This window comes from Rhinopithecus roxellana, chromosome 8, assembly GCF_007565055.1.
Source record: "Rhinopithecus roxellana isolate Shanxi Qingling chromosome 8, ASM756505v1, whole genome shotgun sequence".
Lineage (NCBI taxonomy): Eukaryota > Metazoa > Chordata > Mammalia > Primates > Cercopithecidae > Rhinopithecus > Rhinopithecus roxellana.
This window is the reverse complement of record NC_044556.1, coordinates 41,387,970-41,411,228: the sequence shown is the minus strand read 5'-3', so window position 1 is coordinate 41,411,228 and position 23,259 is coordinate 41,387,970. Positions and strand designations below refer to the sequence as shown.

At 47.2% G+C, this 23,259-nt stretch overlaps 1 protein-coding gene across 5 annotated transcripts in view; it reads right to left on the bottom strand.

Moving 5' to 3' along the window:
• Nucleotides 1-23,259, bottom strand: part of GON4L (gon-4 like) — a 100,179-nt gene that overhangs the window by 1,453 nt on the left and 75,467 nt on the right. For 2 of the 5 annotated variants that reach the window (XM_030937134.1, XM_030937133.1), the window contains exons 19-31: nt 21,956-22,106; nt 18,095-18,211; nt 15,671-17,380; nt 13,666-13,921; nt 12,237-12,421; nt 10,189-10,386; nt 6,686-6,829; nt 5,976-6,119; nt 5,754-5,873; nt 2,898-3,011; nt 1,730-1,940; nt 473-1,100; nt 280-382 (exon numbers count right to left, since the gene is read on the bottom strand). In XM_030937134.1, coding sequence (XP_030792994.1) covers nt 280-382; nt 473-1,100; nt 1,730-1,940; nt 2,898-3,011; nt 5,754-5,873; nt 5,976-6,119; nt 6,686-6,829; nt 10,189-10,386; nt 12,237-12,421; nt 13,666-13,921; nt 15,671-17,380; nt 18,095-18,211; nt 21,956-22,106 — 4,081 coding nt within the window. The remainder of the gene's footprint in view (nt 1-279; nt 383-472; nt 1,101-1,729; nt 1,941-2,897; nt 3,012-5,753; nt 5,874-5,975; nt 6,120-6,685; nt 6,830-10,188; nt 10,387-12,236; nt 12,422-13,665; nt 13,922-15,670; nt 17,381-18,094; nt 18,212-21,955; nt 22,107-23,259) is intronic. The other 3 variants (XM_030937137.1, XM_030937135.1, XM_030937136.1) reach the window with 3 other exon arrangements.

The following is a 23,259-nucleotide window of genomic DNA, read 5'->3' as shown; positions in this document are numbered from 1 at the left end:
ATCATGCCAGCACTCCAGCCTGGGTGACAGAGCAGGACTCCGGCTCAAAAAATAAAGAAAAAGCTAGAATGGAAACTGGGGCTTCCACCAAAAAATGCAGTGTCCTTTCTCTTCTAGAACCGCTACCACCGTGATGACTCAAGCCTTTCCTTTTATCAGACCTTTACAAAAACCACTTACTGTCTTGGATGTGAAAGCTCCTTCTTTGGCCTTTCTATCTCTTCGTTGGCCACCTTGTCCTCTTTTTACTGGGTCTTCTCCACCCCCACTCCCGCTTACCTCAGCAGGGGTCTTATTTCCCAGCTGCTGGGAGATGATGCTGAAGGTCTGTGGCTGTGCCCCTTGCTCCTGGCACATGGTGAGGATCACACGGTCAGCTTCCCTGTAACCCAGGTATCATGATTAACCCTAGGGAGCCACATGGATGTGGTCTATGCTCTTTTCCAAACACACGTCATCCACCCTTACCTACCTTGTCCACAGGACAACCTTTTCCCCAGTGGAGCTGACCTTGCTGTTGTTGGCACACACTGTAGCTTCTGTGGCCTTTGGCTGCTGCTCCCCCTCTGGACTCTTGCCCTGTGTTCCACTGTCTTTAGACAAACCCCCTCTAGGGGCTTTGGGAGAAGTCTCTGACGTGTCAATTCCTGATGGAGATTCATGGACAGGGGATGTCCTGTCTCTTGTCTTCACCCTACCTCTGCTTGAGGGCAGCCATCTCTCTTGAGTATCTGGTTTCCCGGACACATGTCTTCTCCCTGCATCTCTGGTCTTTGAGGAAACAGGACTCAGGAAGGAAGCATGGGGTTCCACGGTACCAGGCAATTTCTCAGTTTCTGATGCATCCCAGACCAGCATCAAAGCCTCTGACTCACCCACTGCCTTTTGGCCCTCCCTCTCTTTCTGAAGTCTGGGGGATGCCTTGGGGCAGGAGAGAACCTCAGGCCCAACCTGGTTTCTCTTAACAGTGTACAGTACAGCTCCAGTTTTGGGGGGAAATTGAGGAGTCTCTGGTGAATGAGGTGGTGGGCCATCCAGGAGGAGCCGTTCTGTAAGAGTCACTTCTCGAGGGGACGGCAAAGTGCCCCCCACTGGCAATCCTGCTTAGGAGGAAAATAAGGATCTCAGGGTACTGTCAGGATCAAGATGCACCTAAGCACGAGAAATTACCATGGGTCACTGTGGCCAGGTACTGTGCAAAAATTCTAATACAAAAGAGGGCCGGGCATGGTGGCTCACACCTATAATGCCTGCACTTTGGGAAGCCAAAGTGGTGGGATCGCTTGAGGCCAGGAGTTTGAGACTAGCCTGGGCAATATGATGAGATCCCATCACTACAAAAATTATAAATAATAAAAGAGTTGGGTGGAGGTGGAGGGCATAATGTCACTTATGCAAAGATATAAAGTCCTACTGCCAAAGCTGAGAATGGCCCAGTCTTTACGATGTAGATTACAGTAGATTTGGAGATGGGGGGAAGGGTTTTAGGAATAGAAAGAAAAGACAATGTTGAATCGCTGAAATTTGTGGCACTCTTAATTCTGCAAGAGGAGTGAGGCCATAGGACAGAAAAAGCCTGGACAGGAGAAGGGCTTCCTATGGGTACATCAGTGAAAGAGGTGGTATATCCATCCCTGAAAAGGCTATTTATCCAGGCTCATGGAGGTTCCTGTCTGGAGTACAGGAGAATGAGAGAGGAACAGAAGGGCTGGGTTGGCAGATCACTCACCTGAAACAGGCATCTCTCCCTTTCTGGTGGTCCTGACAGTCCTGCTCTGGGTAGCCTCAGTGCTCTCCCGCTCCTCTGGGGCTTCCTCTTCCGTCACATCCTTGCCCTGCCCAGCTTCCTTAGTTCCAGGCATAGGACTAGCCTCTCGGTGGGGGCTGCTGCCCACCAACTCATGGGGCTCCTTGCTCTTGTAGGATTTGCTGTCACAGACCTGCAGGGATGGTCTACTGGGTCAAAGGTGTTCTGACCGCCTATGTCTTTGATTGCAGCCCACTAAAGGAAGAAGCCCTGCCTGATGCTCACCAAGTCAACCCACATGCATGTCTGCTCCAACAATTTTGTTGACAGGGTTTCAACTGGGTGCAGTGGTACATGCCTATAAACCTAGCTACTTGGGAGGCTAAGGTGTGAGGATCACTTGAGCTCAAGGGTTCAAGATCAGCCTGGGCAACATAGTGAGACTCTCAAATGACAACAAAAAGAAAAGAAAGAAAGAGACAGGGTCTCAGATGACACAGATTATCTTGCCCAGGCTGGAGTGCAGTGGCTGTTTACACAGGCATGACCATGGTGGGACACTATAGCCTCAGACTCCTGGGCTCAAGTGATCTCCCACCTGAGCCTCCTGAGTCCTTTGTTGCCCAGCTACTCCTCTAAGGATTTGATTTTTTTTCTTTTTTAAATACAGTCTCACTGTCACCCAGGCTGGAGCTCAGTGGTATCATCATGGTTCACTGCAACCTCTGCCTCCCTGCTCCAAGGATTTTAAATTGCCCAGAATAGAGTATTGGATTCCACAACTCCTTCTCTTACTAAGAACTCTGTTTTTCCTGCCAACCAACTCCACTCTAGAGAACCAGGATTACTTGTAGAGACTATTTTCATGACAGAAGTTTATTTCATTTTCTAATATCTGAGGGAAATATTTTAACTGGTATTTTATTTTTCCAATTCCGAAAGTTTTACTCACAGAATTCTCCTTAAAAAACAAAATCACGTATTTGTAGCAGATTCCATTTATTCTGCATATGTACACATATGTGTGTACTGAATGTTATATATATATATGCCTTTTTAGGAATTCAGTAAGGTATAATTCTTGGTAGGAAACAATGCCCCCAGCAGCTCTGATACCCCTTGGGACCAGTACCCTTGATACTTTCCTCACCTTGCTGCTACAGTGGCTACAGCTCCGCCTTTTGCTCTTCTTCAACTTGGAATCTGGACCTCCTTCGTGGCAGGAGCAGGCACAGTCCTTGGCCCCATCTGGCCACTCAGTTTCCTAGGAGATACTTGGGCTTGATTAGCTGCCAAGTTTTTTTGTTTTGTTTTGTTTTTTTGAGACAGAGTCTCACTCTGTGGCCCAGGCTGGAGTGCAGTGGCACGATGTCGGCTCACCACAACCTCCACCTCCCGGGTTCAAGCGATTCTTCTGCCTCGGCCTCCTGAGTAGCTGGGATTACAGGCACGACCACACTCGGGTAATTTTTGTATTTTCAGTAGAGACAGCGTTTCACCATGTTGGTCAGGCTGGTCTCAAACTCCTGACCTCGTGATCTGCCCCCATCAGAGCCCCAAAGTGCTAGGTTTACAGGCATGAGCCATGCCTGGCCGTATTTTTGGTACCAAGAAAGGAAGCTAAAGTTGTGAGCCATGTGAGCACAACACAGCCCACCCTCTCCCCATGTCTTTTTTTTTTTCTGAGACAGGGTCCGGCTCCGTCACCCAGGCTGGAGTGCAGTGTCACATTCATGGCTCACTGCAACCTCTGCCTCCTGGGCTCAAGTGATTTTCCCACCTCAGCCTCCCAAGTAGCTGGGACTGTGCACCACGCCTAGCTAATTATTATTATTATTATTTTTTGTTTGAGACAGAGTCTCGCTCTCTCTGCCAGGCTGGAGTGCAGTGGTGTGAGCTCAGCTCAGTGCAACCTCCGCTTCCTGGGATCAAGCGATTCCCGTGTCTCAGCCTCCCGAGTAGCTGGGATTACATGTGCATGCCACCATGCCCGTCTAATTATTTTTGTATTTTTAGTGAGATGGGATTTCGCCATGTTGACCAGGCTGGTTTTGAACTCCTGACCTCAAGTAATCCACCCGCCTTGGCCTTACAAAGTGCTGGGATTACAGGCGTAAGCCACAGCACCTAGCCTATGGCCAATATTTGTATTTTTAGTAGAGATAGGAATTCGCCATCTTACTCTGGCTGGTCTTGAACTCCTGACCTCAAGTGATCCACCCACCTTGACCTCTCAAAATGTTGGGATTACAGGCGTGAGCCACCACTCCCGGACCCCTTCCTCTTTTATGTATCAACTCCTCACATTGCCTGGGGACATCAATAGCTAGAACTAGATTAAGGCCTATTATGAATCCCTGAAACAATCCCTAAATGACCTAAAGACTGACATATCCCAATTGCCCCAGATGTTTCAAGAAATATTTAAGTCAGATAAAATCTGAGGCAAAGTCACTGGAGAGCTCCATCATGAGACACAATGTCTTTGTTTCTGTCTCTCTGTGCCTTCAGCTCTCCGAGACATCTCTTCCAATCCCCTTGAGAGAGAACTTTGTACCCATGGAAGGCCCACTCAATGATACTCTGTTTAATAAACCCAAGACATAAGTACCATTATCATCCCAATTTATGATGAAGAAACTGAAACAAAGAGAGGTTAAATAAGTTTCTCAAGGTCATACAGCTACTAAGAAGCAGTTTCTCCCCAGGAAAGAGAAAAAACATTTGGTCAGGAAACATGAATTAAAAAAAAAAATACTACTTGAAGAGCAGTGACAACCAGTAGACTCTGCAGCTGGCTTACCTGAGGAGTTCCTATCCTAGCACTGCCACTTACTAAATATGAGACCCTGACAGCAACCTCTCTGCGTCAGTTATGTCTTCTGTAAAATGCAAACGAGCAATCTCTCCATAGGATTACTGTGAGAATTAAACGTGTCAATAATCCATTAAAATACTTCCCAGCAATGCCTGTCACTTTGTAATACAACTAAGTATCAGCTGCTATCATTATTATTAATATAGGAAATCTTGTTTCTACTTTCTTTTTTTAAACAACAAGCTCATCCTCAATTGGCTCTATTTTCTCACATGAGCAAAAATGAAAAAGTTGAGGCCGGGCGTGGTGGCTCATGCCTGTAATCCCAGAACTTTGGGAGGCCGAGATGGGCGGATCATGAGGTCAGGAGATCGAAACCATCCTGGCTAACACAGTGAAACCCCGTCTCTACTAAAAATACAAAAAATTAGCCAGGCGAGGTGGCGGGCGCCTGTAGTCCCAGCTACTCGGCAGGCTGAGGCAGGAGAATGGCGTGAACCCGGGAAGCGCAGCTTGGGGTGAGTCGAGATCATGCCACTGCACTCCAGCCTGGGAGACAGAGTGAGACTCTGTCACAAAAAAAAAAAAAAAAAAAAGAAAAAGTTGAATTAAGGGTAATAACTCCGAGCTAGAGAGAAAAGGGGAAGAAACAAATCCTTCTAACTAGGGAATCCTAAGGCCCCTGTTTTCCCAAAGGCTCTGCATGTCTGTCTCAGCCTGACTTTTGGTTTGTTCTCCACGATTGTCTCAGATCCTAGAGTCTTTCAACTAGAAACCTTGGGCCATAGTAAGCCAGAGAAATGATTAGTGAGAAAACGCAAGGCTTGATTCATGAAACATAGATACTTTTCAATAACCTGGCATACCTTATCATAATTTTAGGCCGGGCACAGTGGTTCACACCTGTAATCCCAGCACGTTGGGAGGCCGAGGCGGGTAGATCACTTGAGGTCAGGAGTTCGAGACCAGCCTGGCCAACATGGTGAAAACTCATCTCTACTAAAAATATAAAAATTTGCTGGGCGTGGTGACGTGTGTCTGTAATTCCAGTTACTTGAGAGGCTGAGGTGGGAGAATCGCTCAAATCTGGGAGGTGGAGGTTGCAGTAAGCCAAGATTACGCCACTGCACTCTAGCTTGGGTGACAGAGCGAGATTCTGTCTTGAAAACAAACAAATAAAGAAAATACCTTATCATGATTTTGGACCCCAATCTCTTTTTTTCTCTTGTTCTTTGAGGCTGTGGGTATCTTGGGAGGCTCCTCCTCTTCTTCCACATCAGGCAGGGCCACTTCTTCAAAGCCATCAAACTGAGAAGGAGTTGGTGCTGTTCAGCACAGACACCAGGCCAATATCCCTCCCACATGTTGCCTTCCCCCTTCATAAGGCTACAGCAGCCTCAGGGCCTATACCTCATACTCCTTCTCCTCAGTCCAATTGATCTCTTCAAAGTCACCCATCCTGCTAGCTGCTGGGCGCAAGTGGTCGAAGAAGATAGAAAACTCATCCTGTAGGTGGTCATGGCCCTTGAGGAGCTGCCACATCTGTGTCTTGAGCTGAGGAGAATCACAGAGGGAAAGAGGAAGTCTCCAGAGCCTCTCTAGGCTACCCTTCCCAACCAATCCCATCTACCTCCATGTTCTGCTTTCCTAGTCAACTGGGAAACACACAGAGACTCTGCCTGGTAACAAAGGATACTAAACTTTCTCTTCCTCCTTAGCTGCCTACAGGGGAAGGGTACTAATACTAGATTTGACTCCTAACAATCCTACTCTCCACTCTGCCCTATGGGTCTCCAGCTAGGACACTGTCCCAAGCAGACCAAGGAGGTAAGGCCCCTCCCAGGCCCCAGAACCTCCTTCCTTGAGCATCCCTTCCAGGACATCCATGGCATTCCTGAGCCTGTGAAGATCAGACAGGCTCTGGTTTCAGGTAGCAATCCCTCCCTACCCCAGTGCTTTATGCTTTGGGTAAGCCTAAAAAGTCCTTGCCTTGTTCATCTCCTCCAGGAAGCCCATGACACTCCAGAGGCAAAAAGGTATGGAGTAGGTTGGGGAAAGAGACAAGGAAAAGGTCTAAGGCCCAGAAGACAACAGGAAGAAAGCAGGACAGGAAAGAATACCTCGGTGATCTCCTGGGGAAGGCAGTCTGCACAGCCCTGGAGGACCTTGATAATCTTCTGGTGGTGTGAGGGGTTCTCTGCAAAGCAAATCTCCAGCTGCCGAAGGAACTTGCGGCTCTTCTCAAAAGCCTGCTGCTCCTCAAACTACCAGAGTGGAAAGTGGGCAAAAGAGGTGTCACAATACAGCTAGAGCAGGACTTGAGGGTTCTAAGGATAAGAACTAGTGGACCAGGACACGAGAGATGACAGAATCCTGGTTTAAAATTCTAGCTTACAACTATGAGATCTAATTAAAAACCCTAACTTCCATCTCCCTTGGACCACTGGTGGGTAGCCACCCAAAGCAATTAAAATGTGAGCAACAGCTTCAAGAGATGTACGTGTTTCAAAGTGTTTGCTGTTTTATGAATTGTGAAATCAGACACCAAAATTCATATGATACTTTAGAGTTTATATTACAAAGAATTTTCAGGCTGCGCAAGGTGGCTCATACCTGTACTCCCATGTTGGGAGGCCAAGGCAGGAGGATCACTTAAGGCCAGGAGTTCAAGACCAGCAACACAGTAAGACTATGTCTCTACAAAAAAATTTAAAAATTAGGCAGGGGTCGTGGTGTACACCTGTAGCTTGAGCTACTTGGGAGGCTGAGGCAGGAGAATCCCAGGGGCCCGTGTTGTCCAGGCTCGTCTCAAACTCCTGGCTACAGGCCAGGCGCAGTGGCTGACGCCTGTAATCTCAGCACTTTGGGAAGCCGAGGTGGGCAAATCACCTGAGGTCAGGAGTTCAAGACCACCCTGACCAACATGGTGAAACCCCATCTCTACTAAAAATACAAAAATTAGACAGGTGCGGTTGTGCATGCCTGTAATCCCCGCTACCGGGAAGGCTGAGGCAGGAGAATCACTTGAACCTGGAGGCAGAGGTTGCAGTGAGCAGAGATTGTGCCACTGCACTCCAGCCTGGGTGACAGAGTGAGACTTTGCCTCAAAAAACAACAACAATAACAACAACAACAAAACTCCTGGCTACAAGGGATCCTCCCACCTCAGTCTCCCAAAGTGCTGGGATTACAGGTGCCAGCCACTGTGCCTGGCCATTGTCTCTCTCTCTTTTTTTGAGACAAGGTCTTGCTCTTGTCATCCAAACTGGAATGTAGTGGAGCAATCATGGCTCAGTGAAGCCTCAACCTCTCAGGCTCAAGTGGTCCTCCCACCTCAGACACCCAAATAGCTGGGACCAAAGGTGTGCACCACCACACCCAGTTAATTTTTTTATTTTATGTAAAGATGGGGTCTTGCTACGTTGTCCAGGCTGGCCTCAAACTCCTGAGCTCAAGCCATCCATCAGCCTTGGCCTCCCAAAGTGCTGGGATTACAGGTGTGAGCCACCATACCTGGCCGACATCATCTCTTTAAAAAATTTTTAGCCAGGCGCAGTGGCTCATGCTTGTAATCCCAGCACTTTGGGAGGCCGAGGCGGGCAGACCACAAGGTCAAGAGAAAGAGACCATCCTCGCTAACACGGTGAAACCCCGTCTCTACTAAAAATACAAAAAAATCTAGCCGGGTATGGTGGTGGGCACCCGTAGTCTCAGCTACTCATGAGGCTGAGGCAGAAGAATTGCTTGAACCCGAGAGGTGGAGGTTGCAGCAAGCCGAGATCGCACCATTGCACTCCAGCCTGGGTGACAGAATGAGACTCCGACTCAAAAAAAAAAAAAAAAAAAAAAAAAAAAAAAAAAATTCTTTTGGCCAAGCATGGTGGCTCACACCTGTAATCCCAGCAATTTGGGAGGCTGAGGCGGGCAGATCACCTGAGGTCTGGAGTTCGAGACCAGCCTGACCAACATGGAGAAATCCCATCTTTACTAAAAATACAAAATTAGCTAGGGGTGGTGGTGCATGCCCATAATCCCAGCTACTCGGGAGGCTGAGGCAGGAGAATCGCTTGAACCTGGGAGGTGGAGGTTGCGGTGAGCAGAGATCGCACCACTGCACTCCAGCCTGGGCAACAAGAGCGAAACTCTATCTCAAAAAAAAAAATAAAATTTTTTTTTTTTATTTTTTTTGAGACGGAGTCTCGCTCTGTGGCCCGGGCTGGAATGCAGTGGCCGGATCTCAGCTCACTGCAAGCTCCGCCTCCCAGTTTCACGCCATTCTCCTGCCTCAGCCTCCCGAGTAGCTGGGACTACAGGCGCCCGCCACCTCGCCTGGCTAGTTTTTTGTATTTTTTAGTAGAGACGGGGTTTCACCATGTTAGCCAGGATGGTCTCGATCTCCTGACCTCGTGATCCGCCCGCCTTGGCCTCCCAAAGTGCTGGGATCACAGGCTTGAGCCACCGCACCCGGCCAAAAATTTTTTTTCACATATACACTGATTGGATCCTCATAATAATACCAGAAGAGAAAATGGGCATCACACATTATACACAGAACTACCCCACTGTCACTTAACCCTAATAAAACTCTTAGAATAATCTCATTCCTCTCTTTGTTCCTATTTTTGTGACAAGAAGTCCAGGACTACTGGATATCCCTCATGTTTGGCTAAACATGCAGTCCTATTCTGCAACATTTCACATGTTACCGTACCACAGTGGCCTTCCTAGACCACTGTGTATAAAACCACCCCTGTAGTTTCCTTTCCTGCTTTATTTTTCTGTAAAACATGATCACTATAAAACATTGTATACTACATATTTCACTGTTTATATTTATTTATTTTATTTATTTTTTTTTTTGAGACAGAGTCTTGCTCAGTCGCCCAGTCTGGAGTGCAGTGGCGCGATCTCGGCTCACTGCAAGCTCCGCCTCCCGGGTTCCCGCCATTCTCCTGCCTCAGCCTCCCAAGTAGCTGGGACTACAGGCGCCTGACGCCACGCCCAGCTAATTTCTTTCTGCATTTTTAGTAGAGACGGGGTTTCACCGTGTTAGCCAGGATGGTCTCGATCTCCTGACCTCGTGATCCGCTCGCCTCGGCCTCCCTAAGTGCTGGGATTATAGGCGTGAGCCACTGCGCCCGGCCTATATTTATTTTTATAATTTATATTTTATATATTATATATGTATGTTTTCTGGAATATCATCTGAACTTCCCCATGAAAACGTAAGCTCCATGAGGGCAGGGATTTTAGTCTTTTGTAATTGCTATATTCTTAGCAATTGAGGTCAGGAATTGTCTGACAGTTAGGAGGCACTTAACAAATACTTGTTAAATGAATGTCTGGTTTGATACCAGTGAGAAGCAGAGAGCATATGACTCACCTAAAGTCTCCTTTGGCAACTACGGGTAAAACCCTCTCATTTATCATGTAAAGAAAATGGGAGCATGTGATTGGAAAGATAATCACTTGAAAAGACAGAGGTTCTTATCACTTTGGGCTAGGGGACGTCTGTGTGTCTGGAAGGAGTTGGGAGATTGAAACAGTCTTATTCAACCCCATTCAATCCCAGTCTCACTCTGACCCAGAAGTCCTAGTGTACTTTTCTTCCCCATTCACTTACTAATCCACAGGCCAGAGCTTGCTCAGGTAACAGGAAAGCAGCAAAGTCTTTCAACAGCTGAGGCCAGTCTTGGAGCAGAATTTGCAGGCTTTTGTAGAGATCTACAGCCGTCTGTCTCTGGGTACTTGACTCAAATTCATAGATGACTTGAAGGAAGTCTTCATACTTGCCAGGGATATGTTGTAGGGCTTCTCGTACCTACACAGGAAGACTTTCAATCATCAACACCCTTTATTTGGGCCACAACAAGCAATAAGGGTACAAGGGAGAAGGCAGGGTTATGGTTAGAGAGCTCCAAGAATTATCCATCAGAGGCTGCACCTCCAACAGATCTTAACATCTGACTGTTAATGGAAGACACAGAGCAATAGGCAAGGTAAAGATCTTTTTCTGGGAGTGAGCAAGTGAGAAACCATTTTCCAAGTTCCACAGCTCTACCCACAAAACCAAGTAATGCTTTTCTCTGGGTTGCAGCCCTAACCTTTCCTTACTGATTACATCCCCATAATGAAATAGGTAACATGTGTTTGTACATGTATTTCAGCATGGGCGTAACCTGAGAGTAAATAATACCTAAGTTAGGAATATCAGTAAAACATTAGGAGATAAGAAAAAGCTATGACTATCATTGCCAGTATTCTGCTTTCCAGGGGGATAAAGGAACCAGGTGGTTACCAACAGAAGAATATAGTTCTCCAGGACACTACCAAGAAGAGGTTGGCTTATGTCTTTTTTTTTTTTTTTTTGAGACAGGGTCTCATTCTGTTGCCCAGGCTGGAGTGTACTGATGCAATTATGGCTCACTGCAGCCTCAACCACCTGGGCCCAAGTCATCCTTCCACCTCAGCCTCCCAAAGTAGCTAGGACCACAGGCATATACCACCATGCTTAGTTGACTTTTTTTTTTTTTTTTTTTTGAGACAGAGTCTCGCTCTGTCGCCCAGGCTGGAGTGCAGTGGCGGGATCTCAGCTCACTGCAAGCTCCACCTCCCGGGTTCCCGCTATTCTCCTGCCTCAGCCTCCCAAGTAGCTGGGACTACAGGCACCTGCCACCTCGCCCGGCTAGTTTTTTTGTATTTTTAGTAGAGACGGGGTTTCACCATGTTAGCCAGGATGGTCTCGATCTCCTGACCTCGTGATCCGCCCGTCTCGGCCTCCCAAAGTGCTGGGATTACAGGCTTGAGCCACCGCGCCCAGCCGATTTTTTAATTTTTGTAGAGTTGGAGGTCTCCTATGTTGCCCAGGCTTGTCTTGAACTCCTGGACTCAAGGAATCCTCCCCTACTCCAGCCTCCCAAAGTGCTGGGATTATATGCAAGGGCCACAACGCCCAGCCTGATTCATGTCTTTTTTTTTTTTTTTTTTTTTTTTTTAGACACAGTCTCACCCTGTCACCAAGGCTGGAATGCAGTGGTGCGATCTCGGCTCACTGCAACCTCCATCTCCCGGGTTCAAATGATTCTTGTGCCTCAGCCTCCCCCCGTAGCTAGGATTACAGGTGCCCGCCACCACGCCCAGCTAATTTTTGTATTTTAGTAGAGACAGGTTTTCACCATGTTGGCCAGGCTGGTCTCGAACTCCTGACCTCAGGTGATCCACCTGCCTCGGCCTCCCAAAGTGCTGGGACTATAGATGTGAACCACCATGCCCAGCTGGTTCATGTCTTAAGAGCAATGTATTTCTCTGAAATCCACTTGCTGGCCAGTGTACCCACTGTCTTTCTTCTCAAGCCAAAGGTTCTATAAAGGTCCTTATCAGCCCACCTAATAAAGTCACAACCTCCCACTGATGATGGTGGTATCATTTTTCTGCCAATCTCTAGTAAACAGAAGGATGATGGCAGGGTATTAACAATAAACACACTTATGATTGAATTATATGTCTCTTTGTGGTTCTGTCACAGAGATCTTTTGCCAGAAAAGCCAACATAGAGGAATATGATGCCTGTTGTATAGCCTGAAAAACAGACGTCATTTTTAAAGACATCTCCCTTGAAGAAGCAGCCACATTCACAGAAACTGGCAGTAACAGGAAGCAGCATTTGCCTACCCTGGTCAGATAAGCTTGGGCAAAGGCCAAGTCCTTCTGCTCTCTGAGGGGATCTCGTTCGAGAATGTCCTCATCATACAGCAACAGCAGCTTGGAGGTGTCCTTGCTGGCCCGAGCCCGACTTCCCCGCTTGTTGCGAGCTCGATGATTGTTCCGGCCCTTTCCAGCAGCTTTGATGCTCTCTCCTTGTAGCACACATGAAAAAGATTGTTTCTCTGTCCCTAAACCCCTGCTCTTCCCATTCCACCACATGCACCACCCCAGCCAAATCCTATTCAATATTATGGAGCAAGTCAAGGAAAAGGTTGTTGGGAAAATGGTATGAGAAGTAAGTCTGTCAAGTCAGCTCTATGCAGAGTCTACAGTGTAACTGCCTTAATTGGGATGACAAGATAATCAGCTACTTCATATTGAGAAAGGAAGTCTAAAGAGCAAGTGTGGCTTCTGTAGTGCTCTTAAGAGACTATGTCTGGATGAGGAACAAGCAGTGTTTCCTGAAACAAACATGGGTCTTAGCCCCACACATGATAGATAAGGTAACAATCAGTTTAATGAAGTGAATGGTCAGGTGCAGTGGCTCACGCCTGTAATCCCAGCACTTTGGGAGGCCGAGGCGGGCGGATTCTTTTTTTTTTTTTTTTTTTGAGACGGAGTCTTGCTCTGCCCGGGCTGGAGTGCAGTGGCCAGATCTCAGCTCACTGCAAGCTCCGCCTCCCGGGTTTACGCCATTCTCCTGCCTCAGCCTCCCGTGCAGCTGGGACTACAGGCGCCCGCCACCACGCCCGGCTAGTTTTTTGGTATTTTTTTGTGGAGTCGGGGTTTCACCGTGTTAGCCAGGATGGTCTTGATCTCCTGACCTCGTGATCCGCCCGTCTCAGCCTCCCAAAGTGCTGGGATTACAGGCTTGAGCCACTGTGCCCGGCCAAGGCAGGCGGATTCTAAGGTTAGGAGTTCGAGACCAGCCTGACTGACATGGTAAAACCCTGTCTCTACTAAAAATACAAAAATTAGCTGGGTGTGGGGGTGGATGCCTGTAATCCCAGCTACTCAGGAGGCTGAGGCAGGAGTTTCGCTTGAACCTGGGAGGCAGAGCTTGCAGTGAGCCGAGATCACGCCATTGCACTCCAGCCTAGGCGACACAGCAAGACACCATCTCAAAAAAAAAAAAAAAGAAAAAAAAAAAAAAGAAAGTGAAGGAAGCTAATATAAATCTAACAATGGATGAGAATCAAATTAAAAATTTCCGAGTATCTGTTCTCCACAAAGATACCACATTAAACGTGTTTTGGGGGGTGGGGGGTTGCAGAAGAGATCCAGAGGGTTTCCTCTGGAAATCCTCCACCTGTTTGTAAGCTATCCACTCTGCACAGTCCTCTAGACAATGAGGTTAAGTGAGACTGGTCCTTCAGTACAGGCTTGCCTAACTCACCTGGTGGAGTTCTGCTGGTCTCCACTTCTGGAGCAGTCTCAGATGAGGCAAAAGTAGAAGGAGGCTTCTCAGCTGAGTCTCCAACTGCTTCATCCGTCATTTCATCCTCTTTCTGCAGGCTTTCCATTCCTTCTGCTTCTTCTTCCTCCTCTTCTTCCGGCTCAGAGTTCTCCTCCTGAGAATTCTCTTCTTCAGACTCACCCTCCTGACTCATGCGCCTTTCAGATGCCAGCCAAGTCAGTTTCTCCATTGTTTCCTGTAAAACCCTCCAAAGAGTACTTATAATGGCTCTCAGTGGCTCATGAATTGCAGAACAGCACAAAGCTATATCAGGGTAATCTGAAGTTAAACAATGGGGAGCCCACCACAGCTGTCAGAGGGGAATTCCCTGAGTTACGAAATCCCAGCAATGGGACAGGTACAGTGGCTCACGCCTGTAATCCCGACACTTTGGGAAGGAGAGGTGGGTGGATCACTTTAGGCCAGGAGTTCAGGAACAGCCTCGCCAACATGATGAAACCCCGTCTCTACTAAAAATACAAAAATGAGTCAGGTACGGTGGCATATGCCTATAATCCCAGCTACCTGGGAGGCTGAGGCACAAGAATTACTTGAACCTGGGAGGTGGAAGTTGCAGTGAGCTGAAATTGTGCCACTGCACTCCAATCTGGGAGACAGAGTGAGACTCCGTCTCAAACAAAAATTATAAACACACACACACACACACACACACACACACACACACACACACACACACAAAACAAGACAAAAAAAAGAAATCCCAGTGATAGCTGACATTCGGCCTGACAGCAGGAGAGGGGAAGAAGTTCCCTTTTACAAACTTCTGTAACCTGAAGATAGTTTTCAGGCTGGAGTGCGATGGTGCAATCTCGGCTCACTGCAATCTCTGCCTCCCAGGTTCAAGCAATTCTCCTGCCTTGGTCTCCTGAGTAGCTGGGATTATAGGCAGGCGATACTACGCCCAGCTACTTGTGTATTTTTAGGAGAGACAGGGTTTCTCCATGTTGGTCAGGCTGGTTTTGAACTCCCGACCTCAGGTGATCTGCCTGTCTTGGCCTCCCAAAATGCTGGGATTTATAGGCGTGAGTCACCGCGCCAGGTTATTTACACTTTTTTTTTTTTTTTTTTTTTTTGAGATGGAGTCTCGCTGTGTCGCCCAGGCTGGAGTGCAGTGGCCAGATCTCAGCTCACTGCAAGCTCCGCCTCCTGGGTTTACGCCATTCTCCTCCTTCAGCCTCCCAAGTAGCTGGGACTACAGGCGCCCACCACGGTGCCCGGCTAATTTTTTATATTTTTTAGTAGAGACAAGGTTTCACTGTGTTAGCCAGGATGGTCTCGATCTCCTGACCTCGTGATCCGCCCGTCTCGGCCTCCCAAAGTGCTGGGATTACAGGCTTGAGCCACTGCGCCCGGCCTCACTTTTTTTTTTTTTTTTTGAGACAGAGCCTTGCTCTGTTGCCCAGGCTGGAGCGCAATGATGCGATGTCGGCTCACTGCAACCTCCATCTCCTGGGCTCAAGCGATTCTCCTGCCTCTGCCTCCCGAGCAGCAGGGATTACAGGCACCCGCCACCACGCCTGGCTAATTTTTGTATTTTTAGTATAGATGGGGTTTCACCATGTTGGCCAGGCCAGTCTGAAACTCCCGGCCTTGTGATCCAACCACCTCGGCCTCCCAAAGTGCTGGGACTACAGGCGTGAGCCACCAAGCCCAGCCAATTACTATTTTTTAATTTTTTAAGGCATTTAAAGTATGGTCAGGTGATTCAATTTAATCTGTAAATCAGTTTAATATGATCAGTAAAATTTCATCCTTTCCATCTCATTTCACCTCAACCCCACAATCATGTTCCATAATGCATTACAAATAAAATAAAAATGACTTTAGGACTATCCATAGTGTAGCAAGCAAGCAGGTGGCATATCAATAAATGAAACATATTACTGAGTCCACAAAATACTTGAGAATATTCTCCAGCTCTCACCTGGAGTTCTGGGACAGAAAGCACAGATTCCTCAGAAGCTGATGACATTTCATCTTCCTCATCTTGGGTGAGGTCATCAAAGTCCTCTTCTTCCTCTTCCTCTGGCCCATTCTTCTCTCCTCCAGTTTCTGGCCCAACTGGAGTCTCCACTGACTGACCATCAACACTGGGTGAGTCTTCTGGCTTCCCTGGGGGGCTACTAAGCCTCACTTCAGGATCCATCGAGGACGAAGCATTCTTTGATGATCCTTTGTTCACATCTGTCCCTGAGGTTCCTTCATCAGGGTGCTCTTGGGAAGATGAAGGGGTTTTAGCTGGCTGACTCCTCTCCTCTTCCTTCTGCAAGACTGTCTGTTTCTTTACCTCTCTAGCACTGTTCAACTCCTCGCTTGGGACACCAGTGTCCAATTCCACAGCATGTTCCTCTTTGATGTCATCACAAATGTCATGCTCAGGGGATCCACTGATTTCCTCTGGAGCATCTTCAGGTTCCATCTTGACAACTTCCTCTAAATCCCCAGCGGTAGGGTTGTTTAGAGACTCCCGGATGCCCTGAGGCAGCGGCTCCAGAGCTTGTCTTCCCTCCTCTGTTTTCACAACAGTCCAGCGACAGGCACTGTTCTCTGACAATCCTTCTTGGCACTCTGCATCTGCTGGTGGAGGCCCTGGGCTATGTTCCACTTTGGGGAACACAGTAGCAGAGAGAGGAGATGGTTCCTGGGGCTCTAATTTGGGTTCTAGGCCCTGAAAGGCATTTTCCCCATTAGCCACAGCACAAGCAATGTCCACATTCACGCGGGCCTTATCTTCAGGGGTGGATGGTATAGGAAGATTCACAGAATTGCCAGAAACAATTAAGGGTGAGACAGAGGAGGCCACAAGGGGCTGGTTCAATTGACAGGGGAAGGAAGTAGGGTTAACCAAGAGGGTGGTAATGGGAATAGTCTGGGGACTCTGGGCCACAGCCGCATTGACAGGCTGGATCATGTTACAGCCACTGCCAAGGCTCACAATCTTCACAGTGGTAGCAGGAACAGTGAAGATAACAGATGCAGGGTGGTGGATAACAGGGGCAGGTTTCATACAGGGAGAGGCCTTGACTCCCCTTCTCTTTGAGGGTCTGCGTCTCACATATGACTTCCGAAACTTAGAAGGGGCAAGGGAGGGCAGCATTACCTTGGGCACAGGGGCAGAAGAGAGCAAACTCTGGGACTCAGACAGAGGGAAGCTTGTCCTGCCCTCAGGGGGCATAGCAGTCAGTGCTGTAGGAGACTCAAAACTCTCACCTCCACTGACCCCCAGTGGAGGGACACCTGGAACTGTCTGTAAGACAGTGGCTGGCTGGATCAGATGAGGAATCCGGAGCACCATTTTGCTCGGAGGGGCTTCTGAATGAGTTGATCGGACTGGTGTTTTCCCAGGGTTGAAGCTAGGCTGGAAAGAGGGGCTGGGTTGGATAAGGAGGGGTTTCAGGACTGATGAACGCTTCTGTCTCCAAGCCTTCCTGGGGAAACGGGTGGCGACTGGCTTCAGTTTCAGGACCACACCCTTAGGCAATAGCAGTGGGTACCGAGTTTCACTCTCCAACTCCAAGTTGTCTTTTTCTAGGCCATGATCTGAGTTGATCTCAGTGGTTCCAGTCACATGTCCTACCTCTCTAGCACCATCAGCCATGTGCCGCAGTTCTTCCTGGATGGATGGCAGACTGGCCTATTGGAAACGAGAACACTCTGATCCAGCATATGTCAAAATTTGGGAAAAAGAAGCTTGTCACAGTGGCTCACGCCTGTAATCCCAGCACTTTGGGAGGCTGAAGTGGGCAGATCACTTGAGGTCAGGAGTTCAGGACGAGCCTGACCAACATGGTGAAACCCCATCTCTACTAAAAATATAAAAGTTAGCTGGGTGTAGTGGCATGTGCCTGTAATCCCAGCTACTCGGGAGGCAGAAGCAGGAGAATCACTTGAACCTGGGAGGCAGAGGTTGCCAGGGGCCGAGATCACACCATAGCCTCGGTGGACAGAGGAAGACTCTGTCTCAAAAACAAAACAAAACAACAACAACAAAAAAAGAATTTGGGAAAAACAATTAGGCTTTCTAGGTTTTAGGGACCTCAGACAAGCTCAAGGCATCTTTCCAAGAAAAGTCTCTCTGCATGTCAAATCTACAAAGACCACATTCCAATTATATACTTTAGAAACTTCTGTGAATTTCCTTTAGCAAATTATTATTTTATATATTATTTTGAAAATGTAGAATCACCCAGAGAAGGGCAGAAAAGTAAGGGAAGAAAGGCGAATGAGGAAGATTTCTGAAGTCCTACTTCTACAACTAAAGCATTAGTAGATTAAGGAAGCCCTTGATATTCTCTCAGAACTTTCAGTGACCTTCTGCCTCCCACAGACTTTGAGAAGAGGGTTGTACCTTTAACCAGAATGGGAGCCGGTGTTCTTCTCTCTCTACAGGTGGCTTCCACTGATGTGGCTGGATCTCTTCACAGCATTTTACTAAGACTGGCAGCTGTTTGGTCTTCTTATAAAACTTAAAATAAAAAAATGTGCATGAGTTACATTCCTTCTGGAAACACTGTCCTCTGTCAGGCTGGTGAATGGAGTGGGTGGTGGATCGACAGAGAGAGAGACACACACACACACACACAAAACCACATACACACCCACGAACACAGATATATAAATAGCATATGCTGAATACTTGTACATTTTGAATTAAACTAATCTCTATTTAAAGATTTTACAATAATTGTAAAATCTTTCTTCAATATTTTCTAACTGATGATCTCTATCTGGTTGCCAGGAAGGGGACAGTTTAGGTCACAGAGAGAAAAGGAAGCAGATGCTCAGAGCAATCTTATGTAAGATTTGTTCCTGCTCAACAGCTGCAAAGACAGCATCGTAATCTATACCTTGGACACATGAAAGCTTCATTTTAAGCAAATGATGGTGTGAAGGGCATTAGAAGAGAAGGGGAAAAAAAAGAGAGCCGAGAAAGTTCAATTTTTTTTTTTTTTTTTTGAGACGGAGTCTCGCTCTGTCGCCCAGGCTGGAGTGCAGTGGCCCGATCTCGGCTCACTGCAAGCTCCGCGCTCTTGGGTTTACGCCATTCTCCTGCCTCAGCCTCCCGAGTAACTGGGACTACAGGCGCCCGCCACATCGCCTGGCTAGTTTTTTTGTATTTTTTTAGTAGAGACGGGGTTTCACCGTGTTAGCCAGGATGGTCTCGATCTCCTGACCTCGTGATCCGCCCGTCTCAGCCTCCCAAAGTGCTGGGATTACAGGCTTGAGCCACCGCGCCCAGCCGAGAAAGTTCAATTTTAAGAGTAAATGAAAGCTGGGCATGGTGGCTCAGGCCTGTAATCCCAGCCCTTTAGAAGGCAGGCAGATTACCTAAGGTCAGGAGTTCAAGATCAGCCTGGCCAACATGGCAAAACCCCTATCCCTACAAAAATACAAAAATTAGCCAGGTGTGGTGGCACGCACCTGTAATCCCAGCTACTCAGGGGGCTGAGGCAGGAGAATCCCTTGAACCTGGGAGGTGGAGGTTGCAGTGAGCTGAGACCAGAGAACGTGCCACTGCACTCCAGCATGGGTGACAGAGTGAGACACCAGCTTAAAAAAAAAAAAAAAAAAAAAGAATAGGCTGGGCACAGTGGCTCATGCCTGTAATTCCAGCACTTTAGGAGGCTGAGGCATGAGGATCACGGGGTCAGGAGATCAAGACCATCCTGGCTAACACGGTGAAACCCCGTCTCTACTAAAAAATACAAAAAATTAGCCAGGCGTGGTGGTGGGCGCCTGTAGTCCCAGCTACTCGGGAGGCTGAGGCAGGAGAATGGTGTGAACCCAGGAGGCGGAGCTTGCAGTGAGCCGAGATCATGCCACTGCACTGCAACCTGGGGGACAGAGCAAGACTCCGTCTCAAAAAAAAAAAAGAATAGGCCAGGTGTGGTGGCTCACGCCTGTAATCCCAGCACTTTGGGAGGCCGAGGCGGGTGGATCACGAGGTCAGGAGATCAAGACCATCCTGGCTAATACGGTGAAACCCCATCTCTACTAAAAATACAAAAAATTAGCTGGTCGTGGTGGCGGGCGCCTGTAGTCCCAGCTACTCAGGAGGCTGAGGCAGGAGAATGGCATAAACCCGGGAGGCGGAGCTTGCAGTGAGCTGAGATCCGGCCACTGCACTCCAGCCTGGGCAACAGAGCGAGACTCCGTCTCAAAAAAAAAAAAAAAAAAATTAGAAAAAAATTAAAAAAAAAAATGCTACAAGAATGTGTTCCACTGAGGGAAGGAAGTAAAACAAAAACAAAGATGTAGAATTCAGGAAATAAGAAGATCCAACACAGTAAGAGGCAAAAATAATCCCCAGAATTATAGTGAAGAGAAAGTCCAAGAAGACATCAGTGCAGCAAGCCCAAAGGGCAACACGCTTAGAGTAGAATAGTGTCAGAGGGCTCAGGGAGCAATTCCTTCAAGATGAAAATGACGGAATATCTAGAAGGCCAGACACACTGAAAGGAGATTAAGAAAATTTAAGTAACCTTTACTGTTGATCTGGGAATAATTACATAATAAAATCAAGTCCAGCCCCATTCCCCTAAGAAAATGTGATTATTTACTCCAAGAGAAACAAAATGTTCAGCAGGAAAGGCAAGGTATTACAATAACAAAGCTCAGATGTGAAAAGCATTTATACAGTCCTTAAAATTTTACAGTGTAAACCCTGAATACAACCTAACCAAAATTGTGACATATTTACTAGTGAGGAGATTGGAGAGCAGAAAATGTGCATGTTTGTGGTGGGAGTAAGGGAGTGAGGAGACAGATAAATTCTCAACTTCCCTGGCTTATGGTTAATGGTTAATAAATAAGGCCTAAATCCAATATACCAGGAAGTAGCAATTAGAGGCTGAGACAGGAGAACTGCCTAAGGCGAAAAATTGTAGACTAGCCTGGGCAATATAGGGACATTCCATTTCTGAAAAAAAAAAAAAATTTTTTTTTAATACGCTAGCAATATAATCCCAGTTCCTTGGGAGGCTGAGGTGGGAGGAATGCTTGAGCCCAAGTGTTCGAAGTTACAGTGAGCTATGATACCACTGTACTCCAGCCTGGGTAGCGGAGTAAAAGCCTATCTCAAGAAAAAAACAAAAACAAAACAAAACAAAAGGCTGGGCATAGTGGCTCACGCCTGTAATCCCAACACTTTAGGAGGCCAAGCTGAGGCAGGCAGACTGACAGTTGTCAAAACTTCAAGACCAGTCTGGGCAACAAAGTGACACAGCATCCCTACACAAAATAAACTAATGAGCTAGGCTTGGTGAAATGTGCCTGTACTCCAGGCTACTTGGAAGGCTGAAGTGGAAGGATCACTCGAACCCAGGAGTTTTTGGCTACAGTGACCTATGACTGTGCTAATGGACTCCAGACAGGATGACAGAGCAAGAAACTGTCTCTAAAAACACAACATAGGCCGGGCATGGTGGCTCACGCTTGTAATTCCAGCACTTTGGGAGGCCGAGGTGGGCTGATCACCTGAGGTCGGGAGTTCAAGACTAGCCTGACCCACACAGAGAAACCCCATCTCTACTAAAAATACAAAATTAGCTGGGCTTGGTGGCGCATGCCTATAATCCCAGCTACTTGGGAAGGCTGAGGCAGGAGAATCGCTTGAACCTGGGAGGTGGAGGTTGCGGTGAGCCGAGATCATGCTGTTGCACTCCAGCCTGGGCAAGAAGAGCAAAAACTCCGTCTCAATAAATAAAAATAAAATTAAATAAAAACACAACATAAATAAATATCTAAATAAAAAAGAAGAAATCGGGTGCAGTGGCTCACGCCTGTAATCCCAGCACTTTGGGAGGCCAAGGCGGGTGGATCACTTAAGGTCTGAGGTTTGAGACCAGCCTGGCCAACATGGTGAAACCTCGTTTCTACTAAAAATACAAAAATTAGCCAGGCATGGTGGTGCATGCCTGTAATCCAAGCTACTTGGGATGCTAAGGCAGGAGAGACACTGAGGCAGGAGAATCACTTGAACCTGGGAGGTAAAGACTGCAGTGAGCCAAGATCACGCCACTGTACTCCAGCCTTAGTGACAGAGCAAGAGTCTGTCTGACCAAAACAAAACAAAACAAAAAAGCATGTAAGTGGAATACTGTCAGTGCTTTAGATAAAAGAAGTTTCCTCTTTTCTTTGAGAATAACAAGAGAAAAGAATGAGTACACATTGGTGAGGTGCCTGTATGGTGCATGCAGGAAACACTCACTTTAATGATGTTGTCAGGAGCTCTGTTCATGTTGAGGTTCTTGATTCTCACTGTCAGCTGGTGCGCAGTTTTGCAGGTTAGAAGGTACTTGCTGATTAGAGGATTAGGAAACTCAGTTCCTTCAAAATGCTTCAGTCCTAAAGCTAACAAACTGAGAAAGGAGCAATGACACTAAATCTCACTTCACAGTCCTTCCTTCTAAAGGGCCTCCCCAAACTAACACATTTTACAATCTACTCTTTCTTTTTTATTTTTTTCTTAAGACAAGGTCTCACGCTGTCACCCAGGCCAGAGTGCAGTGGCACAATCGCAGCCCACTGCAGCCTCTACTTCCTAGGCTGAAACGATTCTCTAGTCTCAGCCTCCCAAAGTGCTGGGATTACAGGCATGAGCCATGGTGTGTGACCCAATCTACTTTTTCATTTTTTCAGACAGGGTCTTGCTCTGTTGTCCAGGCTGGAGAGCAGTGGCATGATTACAGTGCACTGCAGCCTTGAATGCCTGGGTTCAATCGATTCTCGCACTTCAGCCTCCCGAGTATCTGTGACCACAGACGTTCACCACCATGCCTGGCTAATTTTTTTCTTCCATTATTTGTAGAGACCAGTTCTCACTTTGTTGCCCTGGCTGATCTTAAACTCCTGGCCTCAACCAATCCTCCTGCCTCTCAAAGTGCTGGTATTACAGGTATGAGCCACCATGCCTGGCCAATCTACTTTTTTTAAATCTAATTCTTGTACAAGTTGGTGACTACTCAATAGAAAATTTCAGATGCTTAGTGAGTACTGATTAAGCATTATGAATAAGAATAAGGCCAGGCACAATGGCTCACATCTGTAATCCCAGCACTTTGGGATGCCGAGGCAGGCAGATCACTTGAGGTCAGGAGTTCGAGACCAGCCTGGCCAACATGATGAAACCCCGTCTCTACTAAAAATACAAAAAATAGCCAGGTATAGTGGTGGGCACCTGTAATCCCAGCTACTTCGGCAGGAGAATTGCTTGAACCTAGAGGGCGAAGGTTGCAGTGAGCCAAGATCGCATCACTGCAGTCCAGCCTGGGTGACAAGAGTGAGACTCCATTTAAAAAAAAATCAAATACTTCACAATTACGTGGGAACATAAGAAACTAGGCATAAATCATTAATAAACGTGAGATCATGATGAGCTGTATCATGATGAGCTGTATACTAACAACACAAAGGAACTTCAAAGAGAATACAAAGGAAGGAGAATGATTCTAATAAAACTAATACAATATGAATAGGTACCCTGTCAGACAACTTAAACCGGCACCAATACTA